The sequence below is a fragment of the Chiloscyllium plagiosum genome, unplaced genomic scaffold, assembly GCF_037043375.1.
Source record: "Chiloscyllium plagiosum isolate Xiang-an unplaced genomic scaffold, Cpla_swu_hap1 HiC_scaffold_7, whole genome shotgun sequence".
NCBI classification, from domain to species: domain Eukaryota; kingdom Metazoa; phylum Chordata; class Chondrichthyes; order Orectolobiformes; family Hemiscylliidae; genus Chiloscyllium; species Chiloscyllium plagiosum.
The window spans coordinates 109,989,063-110,007,243 of NW_028270145.1; the positions used below are offsets into that span (position 1 = coordinate 109,989,063).

The 18,181-nt window shown below is 43.1% G+C and overlaps 2 protein-coding genes across 2 annotated transcripts in view; one reads left to right on the forward strand and one right to left on the reverse strand.

Annotated features, from left to right (window-relative positions):
* slc23a3 (solute carrier family 23 member 3) overlaps positions 1–16,496 on the forward strand; it is a 140,462-nt gene extending 123,966 nt beyond the window's left edge. Inside the window, exon 13 of the mRNA XM_087989351.1 lies at positions 16,128–16,496. Coding sequence (XP_087845477.1) covers positions 16,128–16,193 — 66 coding nt within the window. The 3' untranslated portion in view covers positions 16,194–16,496. The remainder of the gene's footprint in view (positions 1–16,127) is intronic.
* The window catches only part of LOC122551807 (indian hedgehog protein-like), an 81,868-nt gene that overhangs the window by 14,731 nt on the left and 48,956 nt on the right, over positions 1–18,181 (reverse strand). The gene's annotated exons all lie outside the window — the stretch shown is intronic.

Sequence of the window (18,181 nt, forward strand, 5' to 3'; positions counted from 1 at the left end):
AGAGGGTCTGCTATTCTCTATAATATACACAGGGATTGCTATTCTCTGTAATATACGCAGGGGCTGCCATTCTCTATAATATACACAGGGACTGATATTCTCTGTAATATACACCCAGGGACTGCTATTCTATATAATATACACAGGGACTGATATTCTCTGTAATATACAGAGGGTCTGCTATTCTCTGTAATATACACAGGGATTGCTATTCTCTATACTTTACACAGGGACAGCAATTTTCTATAACATACGCAAGGACTGCTATTCATATAATATACACAGAGTTTGCTATTCTCTATAATATACACAGGGATGGCAATGTTAATAATATATACAGGGACTGGCATGCTACACACAAGGGTCTGCTATTCCCTATAATACACAGAGGGTCTGCTATTCCACAAATTACACACATGGACAGCAATTATTTTACATAATATACACAAAGACTGCTATTTTCACTTCAGATAAAAGTGGCTACAGTTCTCAGATATCCATATAAATGTCGACAGATATATCAATAGGCAGGGAATAGAGGGGTATGGAGCACGTTAGAGTTTAGTTTAGGATGGCATCGTGTGTCAACTCAGCGTTGGTGGGCCGAAGGGCCTGTTCCTGTGCTGTACTGCTCTTTGTTCTTTGTGTTTCACAACCATGGAGTATCTCAAAGTGAATTTCTGAAGTGTCAGCAACTGTCGAAATGTGAAGAGCCAATGCACACACAGCAAGATCCCACAAGCAGACAATATTGGTAGATAAATATTAAGCAGGATAGCAGGAAGAAGTGTTAGGCTTGTCTTCAAAGTAGTGCCATACGACCTATAGGTTACAGCTTAATGTTTTATCTGAATGTCAGCCCCACTGATGGTAGCAGCACTGTCACGGTCCACAGAGAAGCCTTTTGTGATTTAGTCTGGGCAGAAGTTCACTTCAGCCAGTACCTGACCGGACAGTGTAATGTGTAACGATATTGGGGCCGAACAAAGACTGGATCTCCTAGGGCGTCTAGGGGCTGGATCCTAAAGAATGGTGTTTGGGTGAGGAACCAGGTGGAACCACAATGACAGGGAAGGGATGGGAAGAGAGGGGAGCGGTTAATGCAGACACGCCCTGGCGCACACGCGTGAATCATGCCAGGGACACGGTTTTCCTGACAAGGTCACATTGTGCCTGGAAAGCAGCAATTAAACAAAAGCGCCAATTAGCAGGAAAAGGGGTCTTGCATTCCCTTACTCACCCATAGCCTGTCTTTCCGATCGTACTGCCAAATGGGTTATTTAATTGTGCAGTAATGAACAAGCTGTGCCAATTCCCAGATAAAGCCGCATACCTTTTCAGTTTACCATTGCTAATAGGTCACCAGAGCAGTTACATTTTGAAGAGCAAATATGTGCTTATGATCTGAGCACCGCATTTAGCCAGCTAGGCCCATCCCACCTGAATACCCTCAATCTAATTTTCCACATAAGATTGTTCTGATAATTCCAGTTCTCACAGATTAGCTGATCAAAGGGCCGCAGAGAACAGAAACTTGGCTTGTAGACTGTATTCGTCTATTCTTCTGATGTGTCACCCATCCTTGTATATACTCTCACGCCTTTTCTTTATTTTTGATACCATCTCTGACTTTTTTCATTAACCACAAACCGTGGATCCTCCATTTGGGATTTTTCTTCCTTATAGGAATGCATCTATTCTGCGCATTCTGAAATAATTTACTCCAAGGCACTCAATGGCTGGCTGTTCACTAAGATTTGGGTGCTGTGTTTATTTCATAGGATCCTTGCAGTGTGGAAGCAGGCCATTTGGCCCATTGAGTCCACATCACACCTCCAAAAATCATCCCACCCCATGGCTAACCCCCCTAGCCTGCACATCCCTGGACACTATAGGCAATTTAGCATGGCCAATCCACCCTAACCTGCACATCTTTGGACTGTGGGAGTAAACCCAGATCTCGCGGAGGACACCCACATAGACACGGGGAGAATGTGCAAACTCCACACAGACAGTCGCCCAAGGCTGGAATCGAACCCGGGTCTCTGGCGCTAACCACTGAGTCACCGTTCCACCCGTGGCCTGATGTTGTTATACACAGGGTAAGGGATAGCAGAAATGCCTCAGGGAGGTTGATGACAACCACTGAGTCCATCCTGTGTTACAAATAAATCTGATTGAGGATTCAAAAGGAATATCTTTACCCAGAGAGGGATTAGAACATAGAACTCACAACTGCAAGGAATTGTTGAGTCAGGGAAGCATGTGAAAGTGAAAGGATTTATTAATGAGTGAATTGGAGTAGATGGCAGTAAGTTTGTGTGGATCACCAGCATTGACTAATGGGGCTGATGGTCTGTTCTGTGCTGTGGGTTTGATAAATGATTGCATCAAATTGGATCAAATGGAAATGACACAATACCAAAGTCATTTAACACTTTGAAAGAAATGCTAAATGTAAAGCTAAATGCCTCGACAGATCAGAGATGGAAGGACGAAGAAACTAAACATGAACACATAGAAAATAGGAACAGGCAAAGGCCATTCAGCCCTTCAATGCATGTTCCACCATTCAGTATGATCATGACTAATCATCCAATCAGTACCCTCTGCCTATTTTCTCCAAAGGACTATAAAACCGTAAGATATGGGAGCAGAATTGGATCATTCTAGGCCATTTTTAGCGCATAATTGTCTCCAATCAATAGGAGCACCTGTCCTGTGTTTACACTGTCCAGTCATGTCAGAATTATAGAGGTTTCTATGAGATCCCACCTCATTCATCTAAACTCCAATGAATATAATCCTAACCAATCCAGCCCTGCCATCCCAGGGATCAATCTGGTAAACCTTTGGTGCATTTCCTCCATCGCCAGAACATCCCACCTCAGATAAGGAGACCAAATCTGCACGCAATACTCCAGCTGTGGTCTCACTAAGGCCTTGTACAATTGTAGAAAGACACCCCTGCTCCTGTACTCGAATCCTCTCGCTATGAAGGCCAACATACCATTTGCCTTCTTCACTGTCTGCTGCACCTTTTACGCTTATTGTCAGTAACTGGTGTACAAGGACACCCAGGTCAAATTGCATCTCCCCTTTCCCAACCTATTGCCATTCAGATTATAATCTCCCTTCCTGCGTTTCCGATCAAAGTGGATTGCCCATTCACTCAACTTGTTCAAATCACATTGAAGCTTCCCTGTTCTCTTCTCATAGCTCATTATCCCATCCAGATTGATGGCGTCTACAAAGTTGGAGATACTACGTTGAGTTCCATCTTCTGGAACATAGAACATAGAACATAGAAAAGCACAGCACAGAACAGGCCCTTAAGCCCATGATGTTGTGCCAAGACTTAATCCTAATGTAAAATACAGTAACTTAACCTACGCACCCCTCAACTCACTGCTATCCATGTGTATGTCCAGCAGTCGCTTAAATTTCCCTAATGACTTTGCTGCCACCACCTCAACTGGCAACGCATTCCATGCATTCACCACTCTCTGTGTAAAGAACCTACCTCTGATGTCTCCTTTATACCTTCCTCCTAATAACTTCAAACTATGACTTCTCGTACCAGTCAATCCTGCCCTGGGGAAAAGTCGCTGGCTATTGACTCTATCTGTTCCTCTCATTATTTTGTACACCTCTATCAGGTCTCCCCTCTTCCTCCTTCTCTCCAGAGAGAAAAGTCCGAGCTTATTCAACCTTTCTTCATAAGGCAAGCCTTCCAGTCCAGGCAGCATCCTGGTAAACCCTCTTTGCACCCTCTCCAAAGCCTCTGTACCTTTCCTTCTAAATCACTAAAATATATATCGTGAATCGTTGGGGTTCAAGCACTGATTACTGTGGTACCAGACTAATCTTTGACTGCCAGGAGGAAGTGAGAACTGCAGATGCTAGAGATCGGAGTTGAAAAGTGTGGTGCTGGAAAAGCACAGCCGGTCAGGCAGCATCTGAGGAGCAGGAGAGTCGACATTTCGGGCATAAGCTCCTCATTTCTGATGAAGGGCTTATGCTCGAAATGTCAACTTTCCTATTGCTCGGATGCTACCTGATCGGCTGTGCTTAATCACTGGCTGCCACTCAGTAAGAGACCTGACGAGGATCAGGGTCAATGCTGGGATATAGGTCTCTTCAATAGGTAACCTATGGGAGACCCACAGGATGGGAGCAAAGCGAGGGGAGAGAAACCTCCGGCCATCCTGCACATACACTGCGGGTGCTGGAAATCACAAATAAAAATGGAAACTGTTGGAAATGGTCAGTGGGTTGAGCAGCACTGGCAGGGAGATAGAAACAGAGTTAACATTTCAGGTCAGGAACCTTTGATTATAGCAAGAATGTCTGAGATGTAACACTGATGTGGAGGTCCCCGTGTTGGACTGGGAATGACAAAGTCTGAAATCACACGACACTAGGTTGTAGTCCAACAGGTTTATTTTAAACCACAAGCGTCGTGATTTTTGATTTTGAAATATAACACAAATTTGAAACAAGGATTTGCAGGGTGGGAGGAGGTGAGGAAATATCAAAAGTTCAGGTCCTGGATTGAGCAGAGTTCTTGAGGCATTTGACTGCAGAAAAATCGCAGTGCAGAAAGAGACCATTCAGCCCATCGTGTTTGTGCCGGCCGAGATAAAAGAAATCTAGCCGCCATTCCAATCCCACATTCCAGTTTTGCAGGTAACCATGTTTCGGACACAAGGATTGTTTTGAATAATTGAGGGTTTCTCCATTGCCAAACCAGGCACCAACACTCTCTGGGTGAAAAAGACTGTCCTCAAGTGCCCTCTACCCCTTCTACCAATCACCTTAAATCTGTGCCACCCCTCCTTGTAATCGACCCCTCTGCTAGAAGAAACTAGTAACCCCCACCCCCCAACATCCACTCTCTCTTGGCCCCTCATTGTTTTGTCCATCTCAATTAAGTCAACCGTTAGCCTCCTGTGTTCTAAGAAAAACAACTTGAGCCTATCCAATCTTTCTTCATAGTTGCAGTTTCTGAGCCCTGGCAACAGTCTTGTAAATCTGTACAGCATTCGCTGCTCACAATGTGGTCTCCTCTACACTGGGGAAACAAAGGTTAGGCCGGGGGAACACCTCGCAGAGCACCTACGTTCTGCCCACCACAAAGACCCTGAGCTTCCATTTGCCTGTCACTTTAACACCCCACCCTGTTCCCTGGCCAACATCTCGGTCTCAGCGAAGCTCAGTACAGGCTGGAAGAACAGCACCTCATTTTCCGCTTGGGAACCCGACAGCCTTCTGGACTCAATATTGAGTTCAAAAACTTTAGGTGCCGTCTCGCACACACCAGGCCTTGTTATCACTGTCTGTTATTACACACAAACCATTGTTAGCCACTAACAGTCCCCATGAATAGCTATCCAACCTCCAAGCCAGATCATTATCCACTCCTTTGTCTAACTGTTCTTTTCTCTCCCTTTGGGCTCTATCGTTTATTCCTTACCCCTCTCCCCACCCTATCTCCTGCATACAAACCATATAATCCTACCTACCATCAATTCTGAGAAAGGGCCACTTGACCCGAAATGCTCACTCTAATTTCTCTCCACAGACACTGCCAGACCTGCTGAGGTTTTCCAGCAATTTCTGTTTTTGTGTCTTGTAAATCTCCCTTGGACTTTCTTCACAGCACTTTTATCCTTCCTATAATAAGGTGTCCAGAGTGGAGTCAGTAACTCAATTCCAAAGAAGTGCCATATCAGACTTGAAAAGTTAACTTTATTTCTCTCTCCACAGATGTTACCAGACCAGGTTCCAAAGGGAGTGGAGTATATAAATGGCAAGGCTTTGCTCAAATTATATAGGACACCAGTCAGACTACAGCTGGAATACTGCGAACAGTTTTGGGTCCCATATCTAAGGAATGATAGACTAGCTCTGGAGACATTTCAGAGAATGTTCACTCGGTTGACCCCTGTACAGAGAGATTTTTTTATGAGTAGGGGATTGCGTAACTTGAGCTTGTACTCATTAAAGTTTCAAAGAAGGAGAGGTGACCATACTGAAACATATCAGATTCTAATGGGGTTTGACAGGGTAAGTACAAGTGGGGTTGTTGTGGGACAGTTTAGGACCAGGGAACATCACCTCAGAATAAAGGATCACCCAGTTAGAACAGAGTTGGAGAGCATATTTTTGACTCAGAAGGTAGTGAATCCATAGAATTCTTTATAACAGAGGGCTCTTGAAGCTATTAAGTATATTCAAGACTGAGAGATTTTTAATCAGTCAGGAAAATCAAGGGTTATAAGGAAAAGGCAGGGAAGTGGAGTTGAGGATAATCAGATCAGCCACCATCTCATTGAAAGGGAAAGCAGACGTGATGGGCTGAATGGCCTTTGTCTGTTCCTACATGTTGTGGTTTTATGGCTTTATTGACCTGCTAAGTTTCTCCAACACTTTCTGCTTTAATTTCAGATGTCCAACATGTGCAGTACTTTTGTTTCATTTTCTATTTCTTAAAAAAGTTATCCAATCCTTCATTTCAAATGCTACTATGGTTTTACCTCTGGCAATCTCTGTCATCCCCTTGAGCTCTACAATGTTATGAGATCTCTGTACTTGCCTAACTCAGGCCTCAAATATTCCTGAGTTTATTTGCTTCAACATTCATGGCTGTATTATCAGCCTGACTTTAAAATCTAGAATTCCCTCCTTAAATCTCTACCTCTCTACTTTTCTTCCTAAATAATTACAACTCAATACAGCACAGGAACAGGCCTTCGGCCTACCAAGCCTGTGCTTATTCCTAGTCCTTATTTAGACCTGCTACTTATTGCCCATACGCAGTTTATATCCCTCTGTACACCTTCCAAATATGTGTCTATCAAGATAAGCCTTAAGCATTGCTAATGTGAGTGCTTCCACCACCTCCACTGGCAGTGTGTTCCAGGGAACCACCTCCCTCTGTGTGAAACACTTTCCCCACACTTCTCCCCCTCCCCCACCTTGAACTTGTGTCCTCTTGTCATAGAATCCCTACAGTGTGGAAACAGATCCTTCAGCCAACAAGTTCACACCAATCCTCCGAAGAGTAACTCACCCAGACCTATTCCCCTACATTTACCCCTGACTAACGTACATAGCCTACACATCCCTGAACACTATGGACAATTTAGCGTGACCAAGTCACCTGACCTGCACATCTTTGCATTGTGGAAGGAAACCAAAGCACCTGGAGAAAACCCACACAGACACAGAGAGAATGTGCAGACTCCATACAGACAGTCGCCCGAGGCTGGAATTGAACCCGGGTCCCTGGTGCTGTGATGCGGCAGTGCTAACCACTGAGCCACCATGCTGCCCATTGTAGTTAACCTTTCTACCCTGGGAAAAAGCCTCTGACTATCCACCCAATCTATGCCTGTCATAATTTTTGGGGCGAAAAGAGAAAATGAGGTCTGCAGATGCTGGAGATCAGAGATGGAAATGTGTTGCTGGAGAAGCGCAGCAGGTCAGGCAGCATCTAGGGAACAGGAGAATCGACGTTTCGGGCATTAGCCCTTCTTCAGGAATAATTTTTGGGGCCTCTACCTGAGCCCCTTTCTTTCCTTTATAATGTCCTAGAGAACCAATTTCATTTTCCAACCTGGTGGTCACCTGACCTAATATCTCCTCTGTTGCTCAGTGTCATACTTACTTCCTTTTATTGATTATCAGTTGATTCTGAAAGTATCTATTGTACAATGGAACATATTTCTCCAGTGAAATGCCTTGGGATATTTCATTATGTTAAAAGTTATTTAGAAATTGTGGTTGTGCTTCTCGAGTGTTATTGGAGTTGCACTTGTCCAGACAAGTGGAGAATTTGTCATCACATTCCTGATCTTTGATATCTTTCCCCTCTTCCAATTCTGACCAAATGTCACTAAGCTGAAACCGTAACAATTGCATCTCTCTCCACCAACACTGCCAGATCTGATGACAGCAGCCAACGTTTCCATTCTGCTGAACAGTCATATTAGTCCTGCAGGGAGTGTGATAGGGGCAATACGATGGAAGGTATAAACCTACTGAGCTTTCTTCCATTTCAAAGATGATGCAACATTCTAAAAATGTACGAATGTGTACAATGGAATGCAGTCACTGATGTGATAGAAGGAACAGTGCTCTTGATTTCCCTACTGTGCTTATCTTTGCCAGTGTGATACTGAATTGGATAAGGATGTAAGCGAGTGACAATGCACTTTGTGACTGCTGTCAAGCAATTAGCAGATTTATCCGTCTGTGTCATGTAAACGTTTCCCAACTTTGCGAGCCCACTTGAACACCTGCATCCATTATCACCTTAATTCCACATAACACAAACGTAATAAACGTTGTAAAAATATGTTCCACAATATATTACACTTCCATTAAACCTTGAACAATATAGACTGAGTCACTGACACCTTATTGAACTCAATAGCCTCGTGTTTACCACCTAAAATGTGAACCATCACACTTCAGTTTTATTGCTGTCACCTTGTGATTTAATATGAGATCACACCTCAGTCAGGTAACACCTAAATATTACAGTCTGTCTTTGAAACTCCACAAGCCAAGCGTCTGTGCTAACAGGAAGGAGGTCATATCTACCCAACGCATTTGGGAATGGAATGTGGGTTGACAGTGTCCAAAGAAGTCAGTCAGACTTTGACAGTGTACCATCGATGCTGACAGAGCAGGGGGTGGAAAGGGATGTGAATCATATCAACGCCTTCACCTCTGTGTTAATGTCTGACCGCTCTGTGGGTTACTACTATGACATGATAGAGAGGCTTGTGGAACTAGCAGCATCAAGAGAGCCTCACTCCTGCTAGGATTTCCCAACACAGAGGGCACAAGGGGTTGAGCCCTCCAAGTCCCTTAATGGCAGAGCAAAACACTTGGCACATAAGGATGGGAATCCTGACAATTTGAAAAGAGGCCATTCAGTCAGCACCACCCCTCCAAAGAGCATCCGACCTAGACCCACAGTCCACTCTATCCCCACATTTTATCCATAGACCCTGCATATTCCGAGACACTACACACAATTTAGCATGACCAAAGCACCTGACCTGCACACCTTTGGACTGTGGGAGGAAACCAGAGCACCCGGAGGAAACCCATGCAGGCACAAGGAAGAACGTACACACTCCATACAGAGTTACCCAAATGCAGGAATTGCACCCAGGTTCCTGGCATTGTAAGGCACTGGTGCTAACCACTGAGCCACACCAACTCTGAGTATTTTCACTTACTGACAAACTCTTGCCTTTTCCCCCTAACTTGGACATTGTTATTATTCAGAGTGCCAATCTCTATCAGCAGTCCATTACAGAACCTAACTGCTATATTTTTGTTAATTTATTCAATTGGATGTGGCATCATCCTTACTTTCCACACAGAACTGTGGGTCTGGAGTCACATGTCAGCCAGACTAGGCAAAGAGAGCAGTTTCCTTCCCTAATGGGCATTAGTGAACCAGCTGGGTTTTTACAACAACAATGGTCGCATTCAATTCTAAAGTCCAGATTTTTAAAAAATTGAATTCAAATTGGGATTTGAAGCTAGGATTGCAAAACCTTACATGGGTCACTAGATTAACAAGCTAATGCTAACGCCAACAAGTCATCAACTCCCCACTCTTCATTTACTGTGTGAAAAAGGTTTCTTTTTCACTTTGTGTTTGCTTGTTTTGCAAAACAGTTTCAAACTGTGCCCTCTAGTTCTCAATCTGTGTCGAAATGGAGACAGTTTCTCCCTAACCATGTTGTCCAGCCATCTTATGATTCTGGAAATTTCTGTCCAATCTCCTAATGGCCTTCATGACACCACAATGACCCCATGTTAAGCAAAATCATGTGGCAGGCAATGCCTAATTGTATGATCACTAGGTGTTAATCCAGAGACCCAGGTAACTCGGGTTGAAATTCAGTCATGGTAGATGGTGGAATTTGAATTCAATAAATGAGAGTCTAATGATGACCACGAACCATTGTCAATGACTGCGGGGAACCCATCTGGTGCACTAATGTCCTTTAGGGAAGGAAATTGCCACCCTTACCTGATCAGACCTATAAATGACTCCAGATCCACAGCAATGTGGTTGACTCATAACTTCCCTCTGGCCAATTAAAGATGGGCAATAAATGCTGCCTGGCCAGTGGTGCCCTCATCCTGTCAATACATTAAATAAAAAGGCTTTTACCAGGTCCACATAGCAGAGATCCTGACGCTGAGATGTCATTCTCAAGTCAAGCCACTGTCAGCAGGACAACAAAAATTTGACCTTTCCCCCTACCAACGCTGTATCAACAACAGCATGCATTTATATAGAGCCTTTTGCATGATAAAACATCCCAATACACTTCACAGGAGCATTGTCAAACACAATTTGATGCTGGGCTGCATTTTGGCAGAAGGAATGGAGGAGCTGGGTATTATTTAAATGCATTAAAGATGCAGAGAGCTACAAAACAGTGGGATTTGGCAGCGGAGGGGGGGGGTGCTCACCCATGAATCCCAACATCCTTTGGACCTCTTTACTGCAGAGGGCTGTAGGAATACAGAGGAAGACAGATATTGAATCAGAAAGGTATTCAAGGGAAAGGCAGGTGTTGAGAATTATCAGATTGTCCATGACCTTATTGAATGGGCTTGATGGGCTGAATGGCCAACATCTCCTCCTACATCTTACGGTCTTATGGGTGACCATTTATTTAGTGTCCTTTAAGGACATTCTTAACGGACACGAGACAGAGGGCGATACAGAGAAGGAAGAAAATGCTGGAGGGGACAAGGCTGAAGGCATAGCTAGTAATCTGAAGATTGTAGCAGGTTCCTGAGAGAGAGTGAGAGAGAGAGAGAGAGACAGAGAGAGAAAAAAAGAGAGAAAGAGAGAGTGAGAGTGCAAGAGAGAGGTGAGGTGTAACTCAGTACAGAGCCTAACACTTATCACTCACTGCCATCCCCTAGACTCATCCTTTAACTGACCAACCTCTCTAAACTCCAACTTTTCTTTCCACCCCAATTGTCTCTTTCCCTCTCTTTCTTCAATATTATTATGGCTGTTGCTTTACCTGTTGCATCTAACCTTACATTTTTAATATATGATGGGAATGTGATAATGGAAGAACACCTTATTCTTTTATTGTATGTGCATGAACAAAGAGATAAAGCTTCAGTTTAAAGCATAACTCAATCAATACCACTCATGACAGTGCAGCACTTCTTCTTTACGGCGCCCAAGTTTCAGTTTGAATCTATGTGCAAAGTCCTAAAGAATGGCTTGAATCCAGAATTTTCTGGCTGACTGGCAGAAAACTGGTCCACTAGCCGCTCTTTTTTCTCTTCACATTGTGCTCGGGTCAAGATTCTTGTATTCAAGTTCTTTCTTAACCAATATCTCCAAACCTGGGTCTTCTGTTCTGCTACTACTTTTCCAATCAATAAGAGTTTGAAAACACAAATCTCCATCTGTAACCTCTCATATTTCTGGTCATAATCTTCTCCATTCTGATGATAACCTCAACAAACGAAACTCACAGAGGTTTTGCACGAAAAAATATAAACACAACCGCAGTCTCCACACTCTCAAAGTTGTGGCGTCTGTCTTCAGTGATTCATGGTCATTGGTATTTTTGAAAGATTGACTTGATGAAGGATTTGAATGTACCATGCTTCCTGATGTCTATTAATAGCAAGTCAAATTCAATTTGTAGCTCTCAATGTAGCAATCTAAAGGATCATTTAATGAATTTTCATAAATAAAGTATCATAATACTTGCGTCAGCTGCTATCTAGAAGATAGCAATCTCATTTCTGTATCAAAAGAATATGCATTCCAAGTACACTCTAGAGGCTTCAGCACAGAAATAAAGGGAAACTCTGTGGTGGGAATACTTCATTCTCAGATGTGGCATCTTTCAGGTGGAAGTAAACAGTCCTGTGGCGCTATTTAGATGGACAGCCAAGAGAGATTATCCTGATGTATGGAGTCATACAGCACAGAAACTGACCCTTCGGTCCAACCATTCCATGCCGACCACATTCCCAGACTAAACTAATCCCACCTGCCAGTGCTCGGCCCATTTCCCTCCAAACTTTCCTAGTCATAAACATAATGTCTTTTAAACATTGTAATTGTACCTTGCCCACCACTTCCTCTGACAGTTCATTCCACACACTAACCATGCTCTGTGTAAAAATGTTGGCTCTCGTGTACTTTTAAATCTTTCTGCTGTCACCTTAAAGATACTCCCCCTAGTTTTGAACTCCTCCAACCTAGGGAAAAGACCCTTGCCATTAACCTTATCTAAGCCCCTCATGATTTTATAAAGCTGTATAAGCCACAGCCTTTCCAGTGTACTTTTATATCACAAACCCTCCATTCCTGGCAACATCCTGGTAAATCCTTTCTGAGCCCTCTCCAGTTTAATAATATCCCTCCTATAACTGGGCAACCGGAACTGCGCACTGTATTCCAGAAGACGCCTCAACAAACGTCCTATACAATCTCAACATGACATCCCAACTCCTCTAATCAAAGGACTGAGCAATGAAGGCAAGAGCGCTAAACACCTTAAACACCCTGTTTACTTGTGATGCAAATTTCAAAGAATTATGTACCTGAACACCTAGGTCTCTCTGTTCTACAACACTACCCAGGGCCATACCATGAATTGAACAAGTCTTTTCATCCTTCAATCAACATCACTAAATTAGAAATTCAGATGGGAGTCTTGATTTAACAATTCATTCAAGAATTACAGATTCATTCTGGTGTAGAAGGAAGCCATTTAGCCCACTGTATTTGTGCCAGTTCATTAAATAAGTACAATTGCACAGTGCCAAATCTCCAGGTTTTCCTTCATACCCTTGAACATTATTTTTATCCAGATAACCGCCCATAGCCCTCTTGAATGCCTCAATTGAACCTGACTCCTCAACAATCCCAGGCAGTACATTCCATACTCTATCTGCCCACTGAGTGAAAAAGATTCTCCTTCATTTCACCCTTGTTTCTTTTCTGACCAGTATAAATCCATGCCCCTCTTGTTCTTGTTCCTAAATGAGCAGGAACACTTTCTCCCTATTTAGTGTGATGATGCTGCTCCTTTAACAAAGTTATGTTGCCCTTGGTATTTTTTTCAGAGGGTTCATAAACCCAGAGACTCCGGGAGGTCTAGGCTTGAAGGGTCTTAGGGCCAATTTGAATATAGCTAACAGGTACTGCCTCAGAAAAAAAAGGCTTTCAAGTTTAAAAAAAACACTTGTACAATGAAAGGGGAGTGGCCAGTTCTCCCAGCTCAGCTTTTCCTCTGGTTTGGTTTGGTTTTAGCAGTAGTGTTGAAAAAGTTGCTGGAGCCAAAGAAGCAGATCCATGCTGATCCTCCCTTTCCCTGACCTCTCTCTTGTAAGACCCTGTATTTGATTTTACCTTTTGTACCAAGGGGTGTTCATGGGGATTGTTGCAAGTATTGGGTACAGCACCATTAAAGTTGGGATAATCTGTTGGATTTTTGGATAGGTTAAGTATTCTGTTCTCTTTTGTTGGTGTTTCATTTGGTAATCTTGTAAATAAATTCTGTTTTGATTAAAACTGAGTGGTTAGGCCAGTTGCATCAATCCCGGAATATCCACTCTGCACCTTCTTAAAACAACCAGCAAACTTAGGGCCCGGGCTACTTTCTTGAAATGTTTTGAGGGGGTCTGGCCTGGTCCTTAACACAACTCTATCTATCCTGTTCATGAAATTCTTCCACCAGATCTCTGCGTGGGTCTCTTATTTCTAAGTGTGACACATCTGATGCTGCTGCAATCTCTCTGTAATGCCCATCACCAACATGTGGCTCTTCTTGTGGGACCACACTGTGAGCAAATTGGCTATATTACAAAAGTGGCAACATTTCAAAAATTGCTTTCATTGGGTGCAAACCATTTTGGGATGTCCTATGGAATGAGCTGTAAAAAGGCAAGACTTTATTGTCATTAGGGGAGGAAAGGAGTCAATTAAATTCCAAATCCAAGTACAGGATGTCAAAAAGCCAGGTCTTACACCATAAATGGTCCCTCAATTCTACCCCAGCGGTGTGCCTTACCCAGCCTCAGGACATGACCCCCTTCCCACATCAGAGTAACATCTTTCCAATTTATGCAACCCAGGAAAGTTGTGTCATCTCTCAGGGTTACAGTAAATTAGTGATAAGTCATGGGCAGTTTCCACTTTGGCTTGTCTCCCAGATGACAGTTTTGAGACTCATTACACATGGACCATTTGAGACCAAATATATACGAATAATACAGAGAGAACTTATTTTTAGTGAGCAAAGGGGCTACAATGACAAGACATGCATCTCAAGATATTGGTGAAAGAATCTGAGGCAACATAGGGTAAAGCACTTACATGCACTTTCACACAAGGACGTAATACGTTTGGTATGCTTTCCTTTATTGGTCAGAGTATTGAGTACAGGAGTTGGGAGGTCACGTTGTGGCGGTACAGGACATGGGTTAGGCCACTGTTGGAATATTGCATGCAATTCTGGTCTCCTTCCTATCGGAAGGATGTTGTGAAACTTGAAAGGGTTCAGAAAAGATTTACAAGGATGTTGCCAGGGTTGGAGGATTTGAGCTATAAGGAGAGGCTGAACAGGCTGGGGCTATTTTTCCCTGGAGTGTCGGAGGCTGAGGGGTGACTTTATAGAGGTTTACAAAATTATGAGGGGCATGGATAGGATAGGTCTTTTTGCTTGGGTTGGGGAGTCCAGAGCTAGAGGGCATAGGTTTAGGGTGAGTGGAGAAAGATATAAAAGAGACCTAAGGGGCAACTTTTTCACACAGATGGTGGTACGTGTATGGAATGAACTGCCAGAAGAAGTGGTGGAGGCTGGTACAATATCAACATTTAAGAGGCATTTGGATGGGTATATGAATGAGAAGGGTTTGGAAGGATATGGGCCGGGTGCTGGCAGGTGGGACTAGATTGGGTTGGGATATCTGGTTGGCATGGACGGGTTGGACCGAAGGGTCTGTTTCCATGCTGTACATCTCTATGTCTCTATGACTCTAAGTCTGCTCTGCCATTTAATACGATCATGGCTGATCTCACCATCTCAGCCTCAACTCCACTTTTCTGCCTGCTCCCTAAAACTCTTTAACTCATTACTATTTAAAATTCTGTTTATCTCCTCCTTAAATTTATTCAGTACCCTGGCATCTACCTCACTTTGGGGCAGTGAATTCAACAGATTCACAACGCTTTGAGAGGAGTAATTCCTCCTCAGTCCAGTTTTAAAGCTGCTACCACTTATCCTAAAACCATGACTGGGTCATAGAGATGTACAGCACGGAAACAGACCCTTCGGTCCAACTTGTCCATGCTGACCAGATATCCTAAATTAATCTAGTCCCATTTCTCAGCAATTGGCCCATATCCCTCTAAGCCCTTCCTAGTCATATAGCCATCCAGATGCCTTTGAAATGCTGTAATTGTACCAGCCTCCACCACTTCCTCTAGCAGCTTACTCCATACATGCACCACCCTCTGCGTGAAAAAGTTGTCCCTTAGATCCCTTTCAAATCTTTCCCTTCTCAACCTAACCTATGCCCTCTAATTCTGGACTTTCCCACCCCAGGGAAAAGACTTTGTCTATTTATCCTATCCGTGTGATTCATGATTTTATCCTAGACTACCCCACAGGGGAAACATCCTTTCCGTATTTACCTTTAGGATTTAGAATGTATTGCCTGATAGAATAGTGGGTGCTGACAGCCAGAAGTATCAATGCAGAAACTCAGAGCACCAAATAACAATGTTACAATTTTAATGAAAGAGGACACAGGTCATTCTGCTGTAACGCGTGTTTTATCAATGTGAATTCACTATAACATGATTGACGAATTGGGGACACTGTTTCTAAAGCATGATCTATTAACTTGTCTGTTGGCTGTAACACAATTACATCGCCAACACTTAAAGTGCTGTTTCTAAGGTGTGCTTTTTTCTACAATGTGGAGTTGTACAAGAACTCAACCATCACGTTACTGAAGAACTGACTGTATGTCTTTAGAGAAATAAGTGTTAAACAAAGTAGAACTTTATTGAAAATTGATTTTATGTTAAGCAGGCTTTGACAGGAATCATCAAGGAACATGCATACAGCATCAAGGAGCAATCACTGTTGGCAAGTTAGCTTCACCAAACAAATCATATTCAATGGAGAAAACCCTTCGAGAGCATGGAGACGCGGCTGGGGATTAAGACCAGCTGAATTTTTTCTCAGAAGAGTTGGGGAGTTATGAGAGACTTCAGAACAGCATTAGGCCATTCAACTCTTCAAGCAGTTTGACCATTCAGTAAATTCATGGCTGGTCTGGGTGGTGTTTCATCTCAACTCTTTTCCTCTGCTCACCTTGGTGGCTTTGTTTACTGAAAATCAATCCAACTCAGCCTTGAATTAAGGAGCAGCGCAACGAAAGCTTGTGATTCCAAATAAACCTGTTGGACCATAACCTGGTGTCGTGTGATTTCTGACCTTGTCCACCCCAGTCCGAAACTGGCGCCTCCACATCTTGAATTAATTCAATGGCCCAGCGCTCACTACTTTCTGCGGAAGTGAACAGTCTGACAACTCGCTGAGGATCAAAATTTCAAACGTTTCTGTCATAAAATGGATAGCCCTTCTTTTTAAATTGTGACCCCTCCCCCAGCACTAATCGTACCCATTGGAGGAAGCATCCTCCCAGTGTTCACCCTAAATAAAATCTCCTTGGGGTCTTACACATTTCAATAATGTTGTCTCTCATTCTTCTAAACTCCAGTGGGGGCAGGCTCAACCTTCATAGATAACACCCTCACCCAAGGAATGAGACAAGTGAGCAATGGAATGAATAGCCACCTGTTGTTGTGTATTAATTAAGATTTGTATGAGATTAATACCATTCATCAGATCTGGATTTTACTAAACGTCCTTTTCTGAATTTACCACATCATTCTCATTATAGCTGAAAGAAACAGCCATACCTTGAAACCATCGTATTATTAACTAACATCAATAACGACTTCCATTTGTAAACATTTAGAATCAACACATATTAGCCTGGTACAGGTAAGCTTGAACACAGACTTTCTGACCCAGAGGTAGGGACAGTACTACAACAGCCCTAGATTTGTATTTATATATAGCCTTTCACAACTTCAAAGAGTATTACAGTCAATTGCTGTTGAAATATCATAGAATCTCTACAGTGTGGAAGCAGGCCATTCAGCCCATCACGTCCACACCAAACTTCTGAAGAGAATCCCACCAACACCCACTCTCCTACCCTATACTCTTGCATTACCCATGGTTAACCCAGTTAGTCTGCACATCCCTCGACATTATGGGGCAATTCAGCATAGCCAATCCTCCCTAATCTTTAGAGTGTGGGAGGAAACCCAAGCAGATCGAGGAGAATGTGTAAACTCCACACATGCAGTCGCCTGAGGCTGGAATTGAACTTGGGTCCCTGGCACTGTGAGGCAGTGGTGCTAACCACTGAGCCACCATGCCAGCCCATATAAGGGAGTCATGCACCCAATTTGGAGACAGCAAGCTTCCGCAGACACACCAATATGATGATGACAACCAGATAATTGTCTTTTTTATTCATTCAAGTGGATGTCACTGGCTAGGCCAGAGTGTGGATAAGAGTTACCCACATTACTGTGGGTCTGGAGTCACATGTAGACCTGACTGGGGAAGGATGGCAGTTTCCTTCCCTAAAAGGCAACTTTCAGCTTTATTTCTTTATTTTCTGTTTATACTAAGAACAATGTTAATGCTTATTTTTAATATTGTTTCTCTATCTTACTACTTTGCATTTACGTTTCGTACCTAGGTACCTTTGTACCTAAAATGGCGCCATACGTGACAGGACATTGTACAGGTTCCACTGTACTCTTGTACTTGAGTACTCATGACAATAAAGCTTAAATCAAATCAAAATGTCTTCTTCTCTCCCCATGGCAACTGGCAATGGTTTTATTATCATTAGACTCTTTATTGAATTCAATATTCACCATTTGCTGTAGCAGGATTGGAACCCAGGTCCCCAGACCATTATCTAAGTCCAAAACAAAAGCAGAAATTGCTGGAAAAGCTCAGCGGGTCCCTGGATTACCGGTCTAGCAATAATAAAT